The sequence below is a fragment of the Cheilinus undulatus genome, linkage group 1 (genome assembly GCF_018320785.1).
Source record: "Cheilinus undulatus linkage group 1, ASM1832078v1, whole genome shotgun sequence".
In the NCBI taxonomy this organism is placed as follows: domain Eukaryota; kingdom Metazoa; phylum Chordata; class Actinopteri; order Labriformes; family Labridae; genus Cheilinus; species Cheilinus undulatus.
Window position 1 is genome coordinate 3,680,873 of NC_054865.1, and position 18,341 is coordinate 3,699,213.

At 39.0% G+C, this 18,341-nt stretch overlaps 1 protein-coding gene across 1 annotated transcript; it reads right to left on the reverse strand.

The window, feature by feature from the left end:
- Positions 1-291: 291 nt before the first annotated feature.
- On the reverse strand, positions 292-16,180 carry txlng (taxilin gamma). Its single transcript, XM_041793792.1, has 11 exons — positions 16,103-16,180; positions 14,173-14,281; positions 13,623-13,770; positions 11,286-11,377; positions 10,354-10,524; positions 7,536-7,730; positions 7,171-7,290; positions 6,974-7,048; positions 6,711-6,803; positions 5,169-5,264; positions 292-2,632 (listed from the first exon to the last, which is right to left on the reverse strand). The coding sequence occupies exons 2-11, from the start codon at positions 14,263-14,265 to the stop codon at positions 2,258-2,260; spliced, it is 1,458 nt and encodes a 485-aa protein (XP_041649726.1). The 5' UTR covers positions 14,266-14,281; positions 16,103-16,180; the 3' UTR covers positions 292-2,257.
- Positions 16,181-18,341: the final 2,161 nt, after the last annotated feature.

Sequence of the window (18,341 nt, forward strand, 5' to 3'; positions counted from 1 at the left end):
AATGCGTACAAATGACTCCTGCTGCTTCGCTGATGCACAGAAAATGTCAGATCTCATAATTTACATGCATTCCTAAAAATGGGATGTTTTTGTCTGATTTTTACGGTAAAATATTATAGATTAGGTACAAAACGTGAAATATTTCAAGCCCGACATTTTTATAAGTTGCAAGAAAAAAGATACAATTTTCTGTTTTTTCAAAATGTGCCTGAATTAAAAAGGAAATAAACCAGTGTTTGCAAATTCTACAAAATGTTTATTGAAAAGCAAGACAGGACTTTAAGAACATTGTACAATCAAAGAGGGGTCGTGGGCTCATCTTTCTTTTTTTTTTTTTTAGTAAAAATAAAGCTCTCCAAAGCTATGGTGACTCATGCCTCTTCTTTCACAGTTAGTCTCTCCTGCAGAGGTAGATTCTGACATTACCTGAGAGTCTATCCAGGGCAACGCCAAAGAAAGAGGAGGGGGTGGCAATATGTGTCCTGTCATCTTAGGGCCTGACTGCACCTGTCCTCTACTGGAATAATTATGTACACAGCCCTTGACCCTGTACATGTTCATGTCAATCATGTTTGAAACTTTAACTGTGAGAACATAATGCATGAGGAGTTTAGAGCAGGAGAAGTCACAGGTCAATCAGACAAACGCCTGGAAATATCAGACACAGGTGGGCGCTCTCTGAGTCTACTTCTTGGATTTTAACATAAACTCTGTTCTAATGAGCACTGAGCTGTTATGGACCCTAAAAATTTGGGATCACCCACCAGGAGGATGCTCGAGCAGTGAACTTCAGAAAGAGGCATTTTAAAACTTAGTGCTGTTATAAAGATGTCTGGCCTCTTGCAGAGCAGCAGATAAATTATGAGCTATTCCCTGACTGATGGTAGAAAAAGTTGGAAAAATGACTAAAAGTGTCAGATGACACTGCGGATCAATTATAGAAAGTGCAGAAAAGGAACAAGAGTTTGTTTTAGGGACCGTTTGTTTGACAGGACCTGGATGACAATAGATTTCTTCGTCTTACTTTATTTTATCACGTCTGTGCACACGCTGAAGTGTTCTAGATATCCTGGCAATGTGATGTGTAATGTTCTAGGTTTTTTGTAGCATGCTACTTCCAGCCTCTGCCTCCCTCTTTTGGTCCAATTAGAAACCTTTATACACACAAAGCATACGTGAGATGAAAATTCAAATCAAGTAGAGCATTTGTACATTCGCTAAGCTTTCATCTCTTCCCATGATTTAAATGTGGTGGTTTCATGAGTTTATGCACATTATATCCCAGAGTTCCATTTAACATGACCATGAACTCAACCACTGAGAACCGAAGAGAGAGAAAGTGTGTCTGAAGAGATCAGCACATCACACTGATTTATTACAGATGATTTTAGAGGACGTCAACTACTTCTTGTTCATCTGCCGGTTGTTCATGACTGTTAATGTAAGGCACAGCCTGTGGGGCTACTGCACTTCAGTATTTTGGATTCAAATATAACAAACCACTTAACATTCTTCTACACAAAGAGGCAGCTCTTCTAGCTAGCTTTCTAAGATGCTAACATAAGCAAGCCAGCTAGCTTGGTGGGCCATAGTGGTTTGCTGGTGTTAGCATGTTCCCAGCATGGCCACTTAGTCATCAGTACATCACCAGCTATTCCACACTAACCACACAGTTACAATGGCACCTTTGTAACAGGGGCAGGCTGATTAATTTCACTGTGACTCCTTCTGCTCTTATTAAGAGATGATGAACAACCATATGCCATGATGCAGCTACAAAGACAACACTCCGTTTCCAGTACAAATGCCAACATGGAGCAACTTTGCACTCAATCTGCACGGCTTCTAATGATCTCTCCCGGCTTTTTACATTACATTCTGAGTGTAAGGCTGCAGAATTAATGTGACCTGTGACTATATGTGTGTAATTTTAATCCAGCTACAACTGGAACAGATCATGTTCAGAGAAAAATTAAAGGCAAGTTTGACTGCATGGATTCTCCTATGAAAATTAATGGAGAGTAAAAGTGCTCACCATAAAGCCAATTATCCAAATTTGAGCTATGATTCAATCATTACATTCTTCTTCAGCTATCATGTGAAAAAAATTAGGGTTAAGTGGAAGACCTGGACAGACAGGTCTAGAATAAAAAAAGAAACATGAAGAAATAAATCTCTACTTCCATCAAAGATCATTTTTCATTTTTCTGGCTAGTTACTGAACTAGACTGAAGGGGGCGCCCTCACGTACAGACTTTCAGTCCTGCTGTGTGGGCGGCGTCTCTGCAGGCTGGCTGGTTGCCGATGTGGTCACAGCAGTGGTGGTTTTGTCAGTGTTGGCTGGTGTTGGGTCCTCTTCAGGTGGTCTGGGAGATTGGTGGATGCTCTCCGTCTCTAGCCCTTCACCCTGCTCTGAGCTCTCCTCATCCTCATCCTCCTCGTCTTCCTCCCTTGCTGAAGGCTCTCCTGGCTGGGCTTCAGAGGCTGCTGTGGTCCCTTTGTCTCCTTGCTCCTGTAGGAGGCTGAGGCGGTTGTTGAGGTCATTCCTCTCCTTCTGCAGCGCTCTGCACAGACGTTCCAGCAGCTCCAGCTTTCCCTGCAGCGCCTTGAAGTGGCCATCGCGCAGAGTTTTCTAGAACACAACACAATATTCCATGAGCGTCATTGCCAAAGCTTTGAAACCCCCAAAAAGGTGACTGAAGACAAAAAGGAAACTTCAACAGATAAAAACAACAGACTTGTGAAGAAAGTTGACTACAAATTCTGCCTTAAACTGTCTGACAGCACATTGAAACTTCATTAACTACGGAAATCTCTGTGGAGGTGCTGTTTAAAGCTGACTCACAATTCAAACAGCATTTATATTAGTTAACATTTTGTAGGGCAGCATTTTGCTGAGCTTTCTGTTTGCCTAAACAAGAAGTCTACAGCAGTGGTAGCACATAGAGCATGCTTAAAAAAATAGCATTTTTCAGACATCCTGTGGTTGAAAACCTTCAGTCCCCAGCACCTATAACTATACTAACTAGACTATTCCACATGCCCATTGCATGGGATATGTCTCAGCTTTTGGGAAGGGCAGAACCCTTTGAAAAAGCCTCAGTCTGTGATTGGATGAACGCTCCGTCTTGTTTATTACAGGCCAATCAGAGCAACCAAGCATTAGACTTGGTGGGCATGAGCAGCTCTAGAATTATTGGTGTTTTTTTCCATGTGACTTGGGATAGGGCTCATTCATTTTCACTGATATCAATACCTGTATGAATGCTCCTTTAATGTCTGAGTAAAGCGCTGTGCTATTAACCACCATTTCTTTGAGAAAACATCTCAAAGAAAATAAAATTAAGTTTCAATACCATGAAAAACGAGGTGGTAACATCTGCTCTAGGGTTCATGTTGGTTGAATATGCTGAAACCCCGCCAACTCATGAGAGAGACAACACCTTATCAGTTTATTTAAATGCTAAAACCTGATTGGGGGACTCATCTGTCTGCACTACTGGACCTGTCAGCTCTAAGTCTGAGACACATTCATGATATGACTAGCAGGTGTTGCAGTGCTAAGTTTTCTAGTTCTGTATTTAAAGACCTCAGGCATCCTAATGTATGTGCAGTATGAACCCACTTTGTCCTGTATTCTTATGTGCAGTCTGAGTTCTTAAGTTGATGAATACACTCCATTTCTAATGTTGCTCTTCAAAATAAAAACCTGTCATGAAAATGAGAAGCAGACACTTTTATTGTGACTGATTTGGCAGAAAATGAAAGTGTCTGTCGTAGGAAGCTTAACTGAACATTAGCATCGCAACACCAGCAGAGAGCAGGGAGTAACTCTGCTGCCATGAGAGACAAGTTGGTTCAAAAATGAATGACAACACGTTTGAACAGAATTGGTGTAAGCTAAATAAAGCTAGTATTAGGAAATAAAATAGTTTTAACTTGATACTCTTAATTCTATTTCTCAGTTAAAACAGTTATATTCACTGATGTTTTCTTCACAAAATAATAATTTTGTTTTTTTCATGACATTTAAACACATCATGCTAACATTTTATCAACATTCTCCCAAAAGTCGTTTTACTAAGACGAGCCTGAGCACATCACAGTCTAACCAAATGTTACCTCAATTAGTGAGAAAGTAACTTTTGACTATGGCTCAACTGACTGGACTTTTCACCAAGTTTGAGTACGCTTGTCAAAGTTAATCTGAGTGGATGAGAAGGATAAGTACTGCAGCAGTTAAACTACATTAGGAGTCTGCATGTTACTTAAAGCAGAAGCCAAAGTTAAAGGGATACTTCAACATTTTGTATAATAATACAAATAATAACGTATAACTATGTAACATTACGACGCATGAAGCAAACACTTGGAACTACTTTCCGAGTAAACCACTGGGCGGAGAGACACAGTGCGCACCTGTGGCAGTGCCGTAGTTACTTGGTAGTTCCAGCTTTGCATTTGCCCTTAAAACAACTCCGTCTTGTAATGTTCCATGATTATTTCATAGTGTGGTGAATGTGGAGGTCACAACCTGTCCACAAGAGTGTTTTGGAGTTGTTGGATAGTGTATTTAATGAGTTTGATGAGGGAAAGCTTGAATACCATAAGACTCCATAAGATTGGCAGAGCAGCTCATATCTCAGTCCCGCCAATATAAAAATAGCTTGCACCGGCAACTAAAGGTAACAAACCTATTACTAAGACTATAGGACTTATGGCAATGGGTGAATTTGCCAAAATGTTGAAGTATCCCTTTAAATGACCTGAGGACAAGTCAGAGGTTCTGCATTTGTTTCCCAATGCTGATGTTCTTGGACTCTTTGTTTCCCTGTTCATGAAGTTATGTACGATTTGTTTCTGTATTATAAAACAGAATTACGCCACGGACCCATGACACTTGGAATTACATTACTGATTTTCAGGTTTTAAAAATGTGAAATGAGTACCTATGGAACTGGGGTTAATCTCCACCCCTGCAAAGGACTGTCATTAGCTACATGACAAAGCATATAAACAACATACAAGTTACAGAGCACATGAGGTATTTGTGGATTCATCTGGACCAAGCCAGGATTGACTTTTGCCACTGCTTACAGTGCATTTGAATGGCTACACTTCTCCTGACCCATGCTCTGCACTATGGGGGGGAAAAAAAAAAAAATCACCTCCTCAGCCATCTGCAGCAGGGCCTGGTTGTTGCTCTCCCATTTTGTCCTCCACTGAGTTGTTTCCTTCTCCAGCTTCTTAATTTTCTTGGTCATCTGGTGGTTACATGAAAATATTTAACAGCTAGCTTGCAAAAAAGTGAGCTGATGCCCTGTTTACACGACAACGTTTTCAGGTGAAAATGCAAAAGTTTTGTAGTGTTTTGGCTGTCCATCTACACGAGAATGCCGTTTTGGTGCCTGAAAACAATTTGGAAACAGGCTCCAGGGTGGAAGTTTTTCAAAAAGCCCCCATCTCCATGTAAACAGGGAAAACGACACTTTCTGAAAATGCACATGTCCACTACGGCTGCAATCAGCTGTCAAGCACAAGTGTCGCAGCACTCTGAACCCAGCCATGGCAGCTCAAGCCGAGCCGTCTGATGTGGTTTACTGCTCGTCATGTCACAGACAGCTGGATTTAGGAAAGGGGACACAATCTTGTTTGGAGAGCTATCAATACCACATTCTTTAGATAAAGTCATGCCTATAATTTTCTAAAAGATTACATTTATCTTTTTATCGATCATCATGATAATCACCGTCATCATCATCATCATAGTGAGGCAGAGAAATTTCACGGCTCATATTAACACAAAAAATGCATTGCTAGATCAGTCTTTTATAACGTAGATAACCACTGAGAATAATTAATTCCCCGCAGAAAAATTCAGCTCCTATAGCCTTTAACTTCTCGTTGATTTTCTCATAAAGCGCGGCGCTGCACATGAGCGCAGCTGGAGCCCTTTTCAGAATGATATTTCTATTTTCCTATATATCTGCTTTTCTGAAATGATTTGGACTTTATCATTTATTCTTTAAGTTTTAATAACTAACTTCAGCCTGTAGACTCCCCTGTCTCCTCCTCCGCCGGCTACATATCAATGTGCAGCTGATGGAGGAGACAGGATTAAAGCTTCTGTGTTAAGGTTAAGAAAGTCAGTTAATCACTTCCAAGAAGCAGATACAATTGAAAAAAGGGAAGCAGAAATATTGTTCTGAAAAGGCTATCATTCTTTTGCTGCGCTAAAAACAGAAAGCGCTGCACTTTCGGAGAAAATCCACGAGAAATCAAAGATTTTAGGAGAAAAATTTGTCCCTGGAAAATCAAACAGTCTTAAAAAGATTTCCTTGTAATAAGACTGGTCTTGCAATGCATTTTTGTGTTTATATGTGCCGTAAAATTTTGTTGCCGTGCTACGATGGTGATGAGGAGGAGGATTTAGTGATGGATTACGTTCATGCACAAGTGTGTGATAAAAATGTTACATATTCTAGAAAACACATGAAAAACACTGTCCTTGTTGTAGGGACAGTTTTATTGTGCAGTAAATCACCTTACTATGGCGTTTTTCTATTTCCTGCGTTCTCGTGTAGATAGAGATTGTTTTCAAAATGTTGCCATGTAAATGTGAAACTTTTTGGAAACGTAAACGGAAAACTAAGCAAAACAACAAGGCCTAAGTCAACAACAGATAAATACAAGAAATGTCTTGGCCTCACCTTCTCCATCTCCTGTCTGAAAGTGGTGAAGACCTCATTGCTCTTTGCCAGAGTGCTCTGAAACTCCTCAAACTTGTCCATGTACATTGAGAGCTAAAAGATGAGAACAGCAGGGTGTCATTTACAAACTTTACAACTCAGTTGAGTTCCATTGAAGGTAAATATAATGATCCACACTATATTCCAGGTCATATCCCAGAATTTATCTCTGCGTTGTAAAGAAACATCTGATTCATCGAGAAATCCCACGTGTTTGTGTCTACCTGTTGTTTGAGCTGTGTTTCCTGCTCCTTCATCATCTCACACTTGTGTCTGGACTCTGTGGCATCCTTCAGCAGCTGAAACAAAGTAGAGTGTGTTATACAGCTATCACAGGTACAACAGACACACTTCATGTCTACTTTTATATCAATTAACACAAAAAACAGTGTCAGTGATAGAAGAGGACTGTTGTACTCACGAAGTCCCTCTCTCTCTGCTGCTTCTCCTCCACTTCCTTCATCATCTCGGTGATTCTCTGCAGCTTGGCGTCCATCAGCTGCTGCTGCAGCTCCTTGTGCTTGAACACTTTATCTATATGCTGCAAGGGTAGGGTTGGTTGGAAAAGATATAGGGTTAGCATTTGTTCTTAGCAGTTTCCTAATGTTTATTTAATTAAAATTAGGTAACTAGAATATTAGATGCCAGCCTAAATCTGATATGCCAGTATTTTCGAATGCATTTTAGCCCATGTTGATTCATTATGGTAGATTCTCTATATTTCCATGCTAGAGCAGCAGCCTGCACTTGAGGAACTTAAACTGAGGTGCTGGTAGGAAGACTTGCCTCCTCTCTTAGCTCGTATTGCTCGATGAGCTTTTTGAGCTTCTCAGCCAGCTCCATGTTCTCCTGCCTCAGCTTAGTGTTGTGGGAGCTGTGCTGTTCCATCTGCACCTCAATATCACTCAAGGTCATCTGGAAGTGCAGCATGGCCTCCTTCCGCTGCTCCTCATACTCCCTGGACCGCTGGGCATTTTCCTCCTGCCAGGTGACAAGACAGAAGGTCAGCAAGAATTCAACAAGAACAGAGCAGAGAGAGAAAACCTGTTCCCTTCACATAGACAGCAAATAAAATCACATTTCATTACTAAAAAAACCCACAAGTAAATAAGATCCTGCCTTACTGAAACAGGAACCTTATCGCAGCATTATGTTTTGATACTGATTTTAGTTCTGATTACAGTTTTTAAAATCGTAACTATTTTCTTTAACATTAGATGGAGTGAGGCACATAATTATGTTACCATTTTAATTAGAATTTTGACTTCCCATGATCATGAAATAAGATAATTGAGATAAATATTGTGCTACACTCATTTTGTCCATAAGTTTTGTCATGTGGTAAGTGTTTTAGTGTCTGCTTGGGATATTTTGGTCAAGGAAATAATCGTTTTTGTTTATTTACTGTTCCTGTATGTCAATATTTTACATATTTATGTTTTCACTTATTTATTTTCCTTATTGCTTCTTTTTCAAAGCGTTGAGTGTTTAATTTCAATAAATGCAATGCATGCAATGCATTTGTTGTAAAATCAATGAGTAATTGTGCTTAATAATCATGATCTAAATATCAATCACAATAATTAGGGATGTCCAATATCATTTTTTCCTTCTCGATATGATTCTGATACCAAGGTGTCGGGTGTCCACCTATACAGAGTACTGATCCGACACCAGTGTGAACTTTCTGGACTGACTGTGCAGACTAGCAAATCATTTTACACCTATATTTGACTCAACACATAGAATCATAATGTACAGCATCTCTGTGACCCTTAGTTGTTTTTCTACCGATTACTGAGTTTTACTGCTAAATATTAAAATAACAATAATACAAGGGGCTGCATCACAGGCTCTCTCTATCTCTCTATATCGTTTTCTATTCAGGCAGCATGACGTGATTATAAAACAACCAGCAACTGGCTGACACTGTTCACAATATAGTGGTTAGCATTTGCATTAGCATTTGAGCTAGCAGAAATAAATGATCGTAATTCCATTAAAATGGATAAAGTAGATGTTCAATGTCAAGTTTACTGGTGTGGATGTAATCATGTAAGTCCCCAAAAGTCTCACGAGTTCCGGGTTTGCTGAAAATGCTGCTTGCTGCAACAGATTCAAAGGCATCAGTAGTGCCAATGGGAAAGCACAATGGCTAGCTTCAAGAGGAAAAACAAGTAAGAGGCAACGATTTATGGTTCAAAAGTTTTTTAACTTTTGATAAACCGTGTCACTTCTTGTCGTGGCATTTGAGTTTGGAAGGGGGTGTAAAGCCAAAGATCAGCATAATTATCTTGTTGTGTGAGCCAGGCTTCACTGATTTCAGTTTTTATTGATCTTGGATCCTTCTTTTTTTAGATTAAAAAGAAAATCTTCAGAACAAAAAATTTGCTTTCTTTTATTGTTGGGTTTTTGTGGGTCTTACAGTGAACTATCAACTACAGCAGTTTTTTGTATTTCCCCGTCATTTACTATAATAAACATCACACTTTCTTGAGGAATAGAGCAACACAAAAATAAAAACAAAATTATCAAATTAAATCATGAAAAACATAAAAATATATCAATGTTTTTGCTACACTGTGTCAATATTTATGATGTACTACGATGGTAAACAGCAACAAACTTCCATCTATGGTACCATTTGCATGCCTGGTGACTTTACAGGCAAATGGGTCAAACAACTTTGTCTTAAATTTGATCACCATACAGCGAGATTCCTCCTCATTTCTCCGTCTTCTGTCCATTCATCCCTAAAGTGAACAGCATTTCTGCACTATGGGGTCTCTTTGTTTGGATCCAGGGGTGGAGATGTTTTCCCTAGATGTGCTGTGAATATGTAATTAAAATATCTGTGATTTTTTTTAAAAAGGGCTTATTGGGCAGAATCGTACACAGGGGCGAGATAGTGGGGGTTAGGCAGGTGGGAAGAAGCTGCAAGCAAGATTTGAACCCGGGCCGCACACACACACAGGGCATGACCCAACTGCCAGGCCACCTGTGCCCCACTATCTGTGAATTTGCTTACCTAAATATGACATAAAACCAAATGTGTGCTCAACTGTGTTCTGTACCCACAACACATAAAATACACACTGTGTTGAAGTAAATGCTTCATCACACTGGATTCCTCCCATACACTGTATGTCTTAAATGCGTGTTTCACTTTGCTGCAATGTTGTTGTTTTTTTGTGTCACAGAGCAAAATGTGATTGGCTGCTGTGATCTACCACAATCCTCTTATGCCAAATGTGTTACTTTGCCATCAGAATAATTCAACATAGGCACTGCAGGTCCTGGCAGGTACACCAAACCTTTATGGACTGCAAAATTCTCACTATGGTTTAATCCTGAATGATTTATGCTGTGATTAGGAGCCATAAAGAGGGGAATCCAAAATGTTTGAATCCACTTATGTCAGAAATTAAGAAGTACTTCTTCATATCCAAACCCAGCCAGCAGGGACTGACTGGCCACATTAGCAGTCTGCCCCAATAAACACTTGTTTGCCTTGCAACACAGTAAAAGTTGCTTGTTACTGACAAGCTAAGTAAGCGGATAAAAATGGTGTTGATTAATCCAGCTCTAGTGGGCAGAGGCGCACCTTCAGTGTCTTGTTGTGTCTCTGCAGCTCCCTACAGAGGCTCTCCAGCTTGCTGCGGGCCAGAATGGCCTTGCTGTGCTCCCCCTGCAGATGAATCTTCTCCTTTACAATCTGAGATTGCTTCTTCTGTAGCGCTTTCAGACGTTTCTGCATGCAGCGGGTCTCCTCCAGCTAAACAAATGAAAAAAAGTAAACATAGTTAAAACTCTGTATTACAAACTCACTTTATTCATTTGAAAGAAAGCTGTATCAAGAAAAACAATTAATTTACCTTGATAATGGTAACCTATAAAAAAAAATCTGGTATCCTGATCAAACAAGGGTTTTACTGCTTTAAAAATAAAGAAAATAAAAATCTTGAAAAATAGCACTATGCTGTTAGCCTGAGAAATGGACACCCTGACAAGGACAGTTCTAGATAATAATGGTTGAAATGACTGACAAGAGAAGTTAATCCATAGAAAGCAGGTAGCATAAACAACTGATCAATCTAAGTCTGGTTTTGAAAGAAAAAATTTTCTTAATACCTGTTAGGTTTAGACCTGTAAGGCTTTGGACAATACAGGTCATTTGTATGCTCTAGCTGAGTATATAAGATTTAATTCTTTCCTTTATTGTAGATATAGGACAGTGGATAAAGCCGGATCAGAAAATATTTGTGTTTACTGGTTTTAATAAACTAAACTGGATATTATATTGGAGGTCTTCTCACAATAACATATACAATTATCTATGTGCCTGACCATGGTATTTTTCTGGCTTCATTCAGGAAAAAGATACTCCATTCTTTATACCACCTACACACATACACATTTAATGGGCTCAGCTATTTAGTCAACAATCAGTTCAATAAACAATAGACTAATCTGAATAAGTCGGAGATATGATCATAATTCATGGGTTAAACCAAAATATCCACTGGTCTTGCTCACCAGGTCAGCATATTTCTTGCACAAAGCTGCCAGCTTCTCCTCAGGAGTGGCCAGCGAATTCAGGGCCTGCATCAAAAGAACCACCTCCTTCCCTGCAAAGTGAACCAGAACAAAATAAAAACAGACTTAATGTGTAGATGTGTATTCAGTCTGCAGCAGTGGTCAACCTTTTTATAAACTTCTGCTAGTATATATAATGAAACTGGTCAATATCTGGGGATTATCTGAAAATGTTGGTAATCTGACAGAAAGTGATTTATCTCAGCTTTTGTTCTCACTACCTGCAGCAAAATAGTTCTGATTAATGCCGAAAAGCATTAATCTACCTTGGGACTAAAACAGTTGCAAAATGACATTTAAATCAATTCAACTGGAAAATGAAGGAGAAACTTTGTGGAGTCTGTCTGTGGCCACCCCGCGCTATACGACACAACAGCCCATTTCACCATCACAGGAATAAAAAGGAGCTCACCGGAGGAAAAGGGAGTGAGGATGTCAGATTTCCTGCTAAGTTCTACAAACTTCTGTGACTTTGCCACAGCAGATACAAAGCAGCAGTCCTCTCAGTGTAATTATGTTAATTTAAAACTGGCCGAGTGCAAATTAATTTGACTGAAAGAAAAAAACAAAGGACTGTGTTTAGGATGACTGCCTATTTTCTGGTTTTAGCTTGGATACTGGAGAACAGCTGTGAGCGCCATTCATTTGCCCCTGCATCACGTGCTGTGTGAGAAACACATTTAACAAGGAGCATAACTTTATGGAATGTATCTTTATTTTTTTTTAAGTGCTGTAATGACAAGTCTACACCAGGATCATTGAAAACGTTAAGCTCGTTGATTTTTGTCAGTTGAACATCTTGACCCAGCTAAGGAGGAAACCTGAGGCTTTTAGCCGCCAAGAGAACAACTACAACATTAGAACTGAGTCCAGATTTACATGTTGTAGCAGAGAAGTTGTGATAACATTTCCTTTAAATTGGGTGGCGGCTCTCATTTTTAGAAAAGGGGACTGGAGGGTGTGCACTAGTTATTGGGGTATCGCACTACTCAGCCTCCCTGGTAAGTTTGTAGTCTGGAGGCCGCTGAAAGGAGGCTCCAGCCGATTGCCGAACCTCAGATTCAGGAGGAACAATGCGGAGTCCGTCCTGGTCGTGGGACAGCGGACCAGCTCTTTACTCTCTCAGGGCTCTTTGAAGGAGCATGGGAGTTTGCTCATCCAGTCTACATGTGTTTTGTGGACTTGGAGAAGGCTTATCATCACGTACCCTGGGGGTCATGTGGGTGATACTGCAGGAATATGGGATTCTGGGGCCGCTGTGGAAAGCCATCAGGTCCCTGTATAACCAAAGGGAGAGTTGTGTCTGCATCCTCAGCACAAAATCAGACACGTTTGTGATGCCTTAACTTACTTTGCCTGCTGCTACCACAACCAGACCACAGGTAAGTTTAAGAAGATGGATGGACGGATTTCCTTTATTAATTTCACAACATGCAGATGCATAAAGCAGATTCTTTGTCATAAAAAGTGTCATTTTAGAAGCTACGGAAACACTGACAAAAATTCATTGTCCACTAGGGGTGTTGGAAAATACTGATACACTAAAATATCACAATATTTGATGGAGCGATACTGTATCGATAATTTGAAATGTAGTAGCGATATCTTATCAGTTAATTATTTATTTTGTTGGTGAGGTAGTTTTGTGGTGTAATTTTAATTTCAGTCTGCTAGTTGACGGTAGGCACCACAGACCCTTCACTCCTCTTCTCTTTAGACAACGAGATCACGCGAGCCTTTTGGTCTGACCAAGCCGGTCACTCGTGTCTTCTCAGCAGAGTGGCTTCTGCTGAATTCATAGTAGATATGTGGACTTATTTTGGCTTCCAAAACATTAAAGACAGTACAAACTCTGACAGGAGTCAAATTGTATTTTTCAGTTCTTTCTCAGTAAAAAAGAACCAGACAAAGATGTACAAAAATTACAAAATAAATAAAACAAGTCCTAAAAGATGCTCCCACTGATATGACGAAAACTGACAGTAAAATAATAAATGAAAATTTTGAAACATATTATAGGGACTTTCACAAATCTGTTAAGACACATTACAATGACCCTGTACCCTTTTCAAAGGGCACAGATTCTGAAAAGCCTGGTATCCTAGCTCAAAATGTTAGATTGGTTCATCACTACTGCTACAGCAAGATTTATGCACAAGTATGGGAGTTTTACAGAAACATGAGTTGGGCAATAAAACATGAGAAGTAGCTGTAAATTTCATGTCACACAAATGGCATGTTTTTATATGCCTACAGGGTGTGCTGTAGTATTCTTACCAAAGGCTTGGTCCTCTACCGTCTTAGGGTCTCCTCCAGGGTCAAGCTCTGCCTCCCCAAGGTCACTGGGACTGTCCTCCCTGCCAGGAGTCTCCCCCCTCTCCTCATCAGCACAGCAAAGACCCAAACCAAACTCAGCAACCTCCTCCTGATAGCATATCAGAAATGGGAAAATCAATAAATGCCTTTAAATAGCAATTTCAAAAATTAAATTAGCCAAGAATTTAGGGCCCTGCTTCATGAACTCTCAAAGAAGCTGCTGATGGAGGCAAATGTTACTCACTGCAGTCCTTTAATTGTTCCTGCCTTCAGCTTTCAAACTAGTACGGTTCAGCATTCCAAATAGTACGGCCTCTTTCACCACCTCTAATCAACACCACAGTGTGATATTAAACATCAACTTCTGACTAGACTGATATGTCTAGTCTGATTTGTAATCAGATGTTTTGGCCATACAGTTCTTGACTTCAACCCAAATGTTACCCTTTTAAATAAAACAACAACAATACTCATAATAGTAAATAAAACACTCATGCTATTTATCTCTAACCTGACATGGACTATCCAGGTCTGGTGGTGACTCACTGCCTCCTACAATTCTCCTTGTGGCCACGTCAATCTCACAAACTCCTGCTGTCTCCATTGGTCCAGCTAACAAGCTGTAAAAACAAAGAAGAAAAAGAAAAGGAAATAGAAATAGTAGATGTCCAGCTTTCCTCCAGCCACTAAGAGAAGTAGAGTCCCTCTTCAATCAGAATGACAGGTACTAACAGAAAACAGCAAAGTGCTCCTGATTATTTGAGTGTGCTGTATCGGGTATCAGTAAAAGACTTCGGCATAACTTCCACATCTACATGGACTAAACCAAAGTTAAGACTGACACAAACACTGCAATGTAGTCAGCGTTTCACAATTGTGTTTTGGTTCTTAGAAACTTTTATTTTTTAAGTCAGTCCAATATTCTGTTTCAAGTAGATCTGAATCACCCAGCAAGAAGCCCAGCAATCATATAAAGGCAATTTGTTGCATTGGCCATTGAAGCTAGTGGTCAGATGGTTGCCAATTCTGACAAAATCGACTGCAACAGGTCATTTGTTTGAGACCAGGACAAGGAGCGTCAAAACATTTTTGCAATAAGTAAAAAACAAAAGATAAGGAAAAAGCAATTTATACAAAGCATTGCTGTCTCTATTTTTTCCAGTTACTTTTTTGTCTAGCTTCTGAAATAAAAACAGCAGATGATTTATTAAATACTTTAACTTTTTAAAAGGCTCATTTCCTAATGGCAGGAGACATACAGTTTAAGCATGAAATCTGAACTGAACATTAGGATCAATAACAGGTTAGTCGACGACATCTGTATGAAATGTGCATCACTATTAGTTCTGGAAAAAAACATCTGCTGATTTATCAGGTGAGTATTTTTGATGTTTGTTTTGCTTCACAGCCATTTGCTTCCATACATCCTAATTATTAAACATTTTCTCTGTACAGACTAGCCGAAAAGCTGCGTACAAGTGGGAACGATACTTCCTTTTGCTTTAATGATGTAAACTGAAACCATGCTGCCATACAATTGTATAACAATATGTTAAAGCTAATCTTAGTGATATGAGGAAATACAAGAGAACGAGGCTAGCCACCTCTGAACCCACTGGCTATAACTTAAGCACTTGTGTTGCTCAATTCGTGTGGCTTTTGGTATTCTATTCCAAAATAGACTCGGTTTTATGTAATCGGCGCATACCAATAGTGCTAAATGCAGTTATATATTCTATACGTGTTTAGCTGTTCTCAGGTGACGTTAGAAGTAGGAAGCTAATGTTAAACTTCAAAAAGTCAGAAAAACGCGGAAATCAAAAACAACCTGTGTAAAATGCTTTAGCCGTGTAGAAAGATAAATCATTAAGAATGTTAAAATTCGAATGACGTGCAATATTGGTGATGTGGTACTACTAATTTACACATTAAACCTTAAATTTCAGTAATGTAAAGGAAGTTTTGGATGGCGTCCTACAGATTCGGTACAGTACGGCGCGTACGGTTAGTGGTCATGTTAGCTACTTAGCTAAACGTTAAGCATACATGTTTAACCTGTCCCTAACCGTTTTCAATTCATATTCAGGTGGATGTTTTCAGTAATGTCAGTTGTTGTCTGTGTTGGTACAGAGCACCGCCGGCTAATTTATAGCAGTTGACCGTGAAAGTTGAAAGCAGGTATCTAGCATGAGCTAACAGTAGTTTCGTATTGTTAGCAGGGCTAATCCTTTGCTAACGACTAGCATGTGGCTAGCCCTGCTGTCCAACACTTACTAGTGAACTTTACTTCGACAAATACTAAACATTTGATTGTTAATACTAACACTACACATTCAGCCTACCAGTGGTAATCATACAACACAATAGGGTTTAAATTATGAACAGTAAACTCAATACATGCAATTATATGAAATGTGTCGCTGTAGAAGCTAGAGCGTTACCTGAGTGTTTTCAATGTGGATGGATACGGGACACGGCGATCAAGTTACGTTGTACAATTCAAATGTAGTACTTCCGATTTTCTTTCGAAATAAAACTGTTGATTTTTTTTTTTTGGGGGGGGGGGGGTATTTGCTAATTTTACTAGTGTTGGAAAACTGGATAACGTCGTACACCATGTAGGGCCATAAAAATCCAAGTTATTTATTGCACAAAAAGTAGTTAGCATAGCTGCTCTTCATCAGACTTTTGTTTTAGTCTTCTCATAATTTTCAAAATGCTTACTGTTTGAATAGTTACCTTTTTTCCCCCTCTGAAATTAAGGTTAATCAAACTGTTTCATCAAATCTTTCTAATGTTTTGTCAAACAAGTGAAAATTATATGCAATTTTGCATTTTTCTTCCTGTTTTGAGGATGACATACACTCTTGCAATTGATTAAACTGTTATTCATTACACTAACACATATTATCACAACCTTTGCTGTGCCATTGCTATAGATTGTGACAGAGTGTCCTTGAAATGCAGCTGAAATGTTATAATACAATGCATTTTACAGTTAAAATTTACAGCCAACAGAACGAGCCCACAGACAGCTATTTTTTTTTTTACTGTAATTTAATAGAATATGGGATTTATTAATTAATCTTTACAATGCTTTTGGAAATGCAAGCGGGTGTTTTCAGTGCCACTGATTAATTAAACTGAACTGTACGGCAGTGCATCTCATACACGCGCCATAAACCTTACCAATATCACACTTTTATTCTGAAAGAAGCCACTTCGTATTTCCGGTTACTGTAACGAGCTCGATTGATTTAAAGTCGAAACCAAAAGCTGCGCCATATCTGGGACGTCACAGAGACAGAGCAAGAGGTGTCCTAGAAAAAGAGAGAGATTGGGATTTTTTAAAAATTTTGTTTTATAACATAACTTTATTTGCCACTCTTACACAATGTATACATTTATATGAACCAATCAACATACTTCTTGCTGACAAAAATTACTGAGCAAACAACATAAGACTAGAAAAGCACTAGGAGAGCGCAGACCTCCGCAATTAGCCCTATCTCCCAATAGTAAAGAATCCTTTTTAAAAATTCCTGGATCCAGAAGGTGATCCGGATCACTCCCAAAATCTGATCAGTTCTTCTTTATGCCATTTCTGACATTTCCTGAAAATTTCATCAAAATCCGTCCATAACTTTTGGAGTTATGTTGCAAACAAACTGACAAACTAACAAACCCTGCCGATCACATGACCTAAATGAGTGCTTCAGCATCCTTATTTATAACACCAGCACATTTCCATTTTTCTGTCACAAACCTGTTCTATCTATCTATCTATCTATCTATCTATCTATCTATCTTGTCTATACACACACTTATTAACTATTATCGGTTTGGTATACTGTATATTGACAGATATGTTAAAATGGCAATATCCGGATCAAAATTTCTGCCAATATATATATATATATATATATATATATATATATTCTTTTATTTGAAATAAGAGGCAATTGATCCATCTCTGCTCTGCAACTGTGGTTTGGACAGTTCCTGTGGAACTGAAATGGTTTTACAGAACTCAAGGTGGACTTTCTCCACAGGGTTTGAGTCTCTGAGCTCTACTTTGATAAATTTGCCCCAAATTTCACTTCATGCCACTCTTAAATATGAAACTCAATAATTTAAACACAGCAGCTTTTAGATTTGATGCCATCAATTCCACACGCTTTTCCATTTTGAAGAACAGTTTGTCTGGTAGTCCTTCCATTGTTATAGACTGTCTATAAGTATTTTGATTCTTTTGTTATGTGTGTTTAAGCCAAACTGTTGGATTTTCATTCAAATTTGAGAATAGTTTTTCCAAATGTTGCAATTCTGTATAGTCATGTTTTTAGATTCTATCTTTGGGTGGGTTCAGTTAATCTGGGTCTGTATACTGCAAATCCATAACCAAAATTATTAAGACACTTTACAAAGAGGATGGGTAGACTGTACTCTCTGTTTCAGCCTTTTATAATGAAGACTAGCGTTAATCAACATGAGCACAGCAATTGCAGTATTCAGTCCTGCTACAGTGGTGACAGAATCCTTCCCTTAGGAAACATGACTGTCGATTGGACCAGACCGATACTGACAGCCCTCTGCCTGGTTTTAGTCATCATGATGAAAACTAAACTTACTTTTAGTCAGTTTTAGTCATCAGGGGTCTATTTTTGGCTGGTCTTAGTC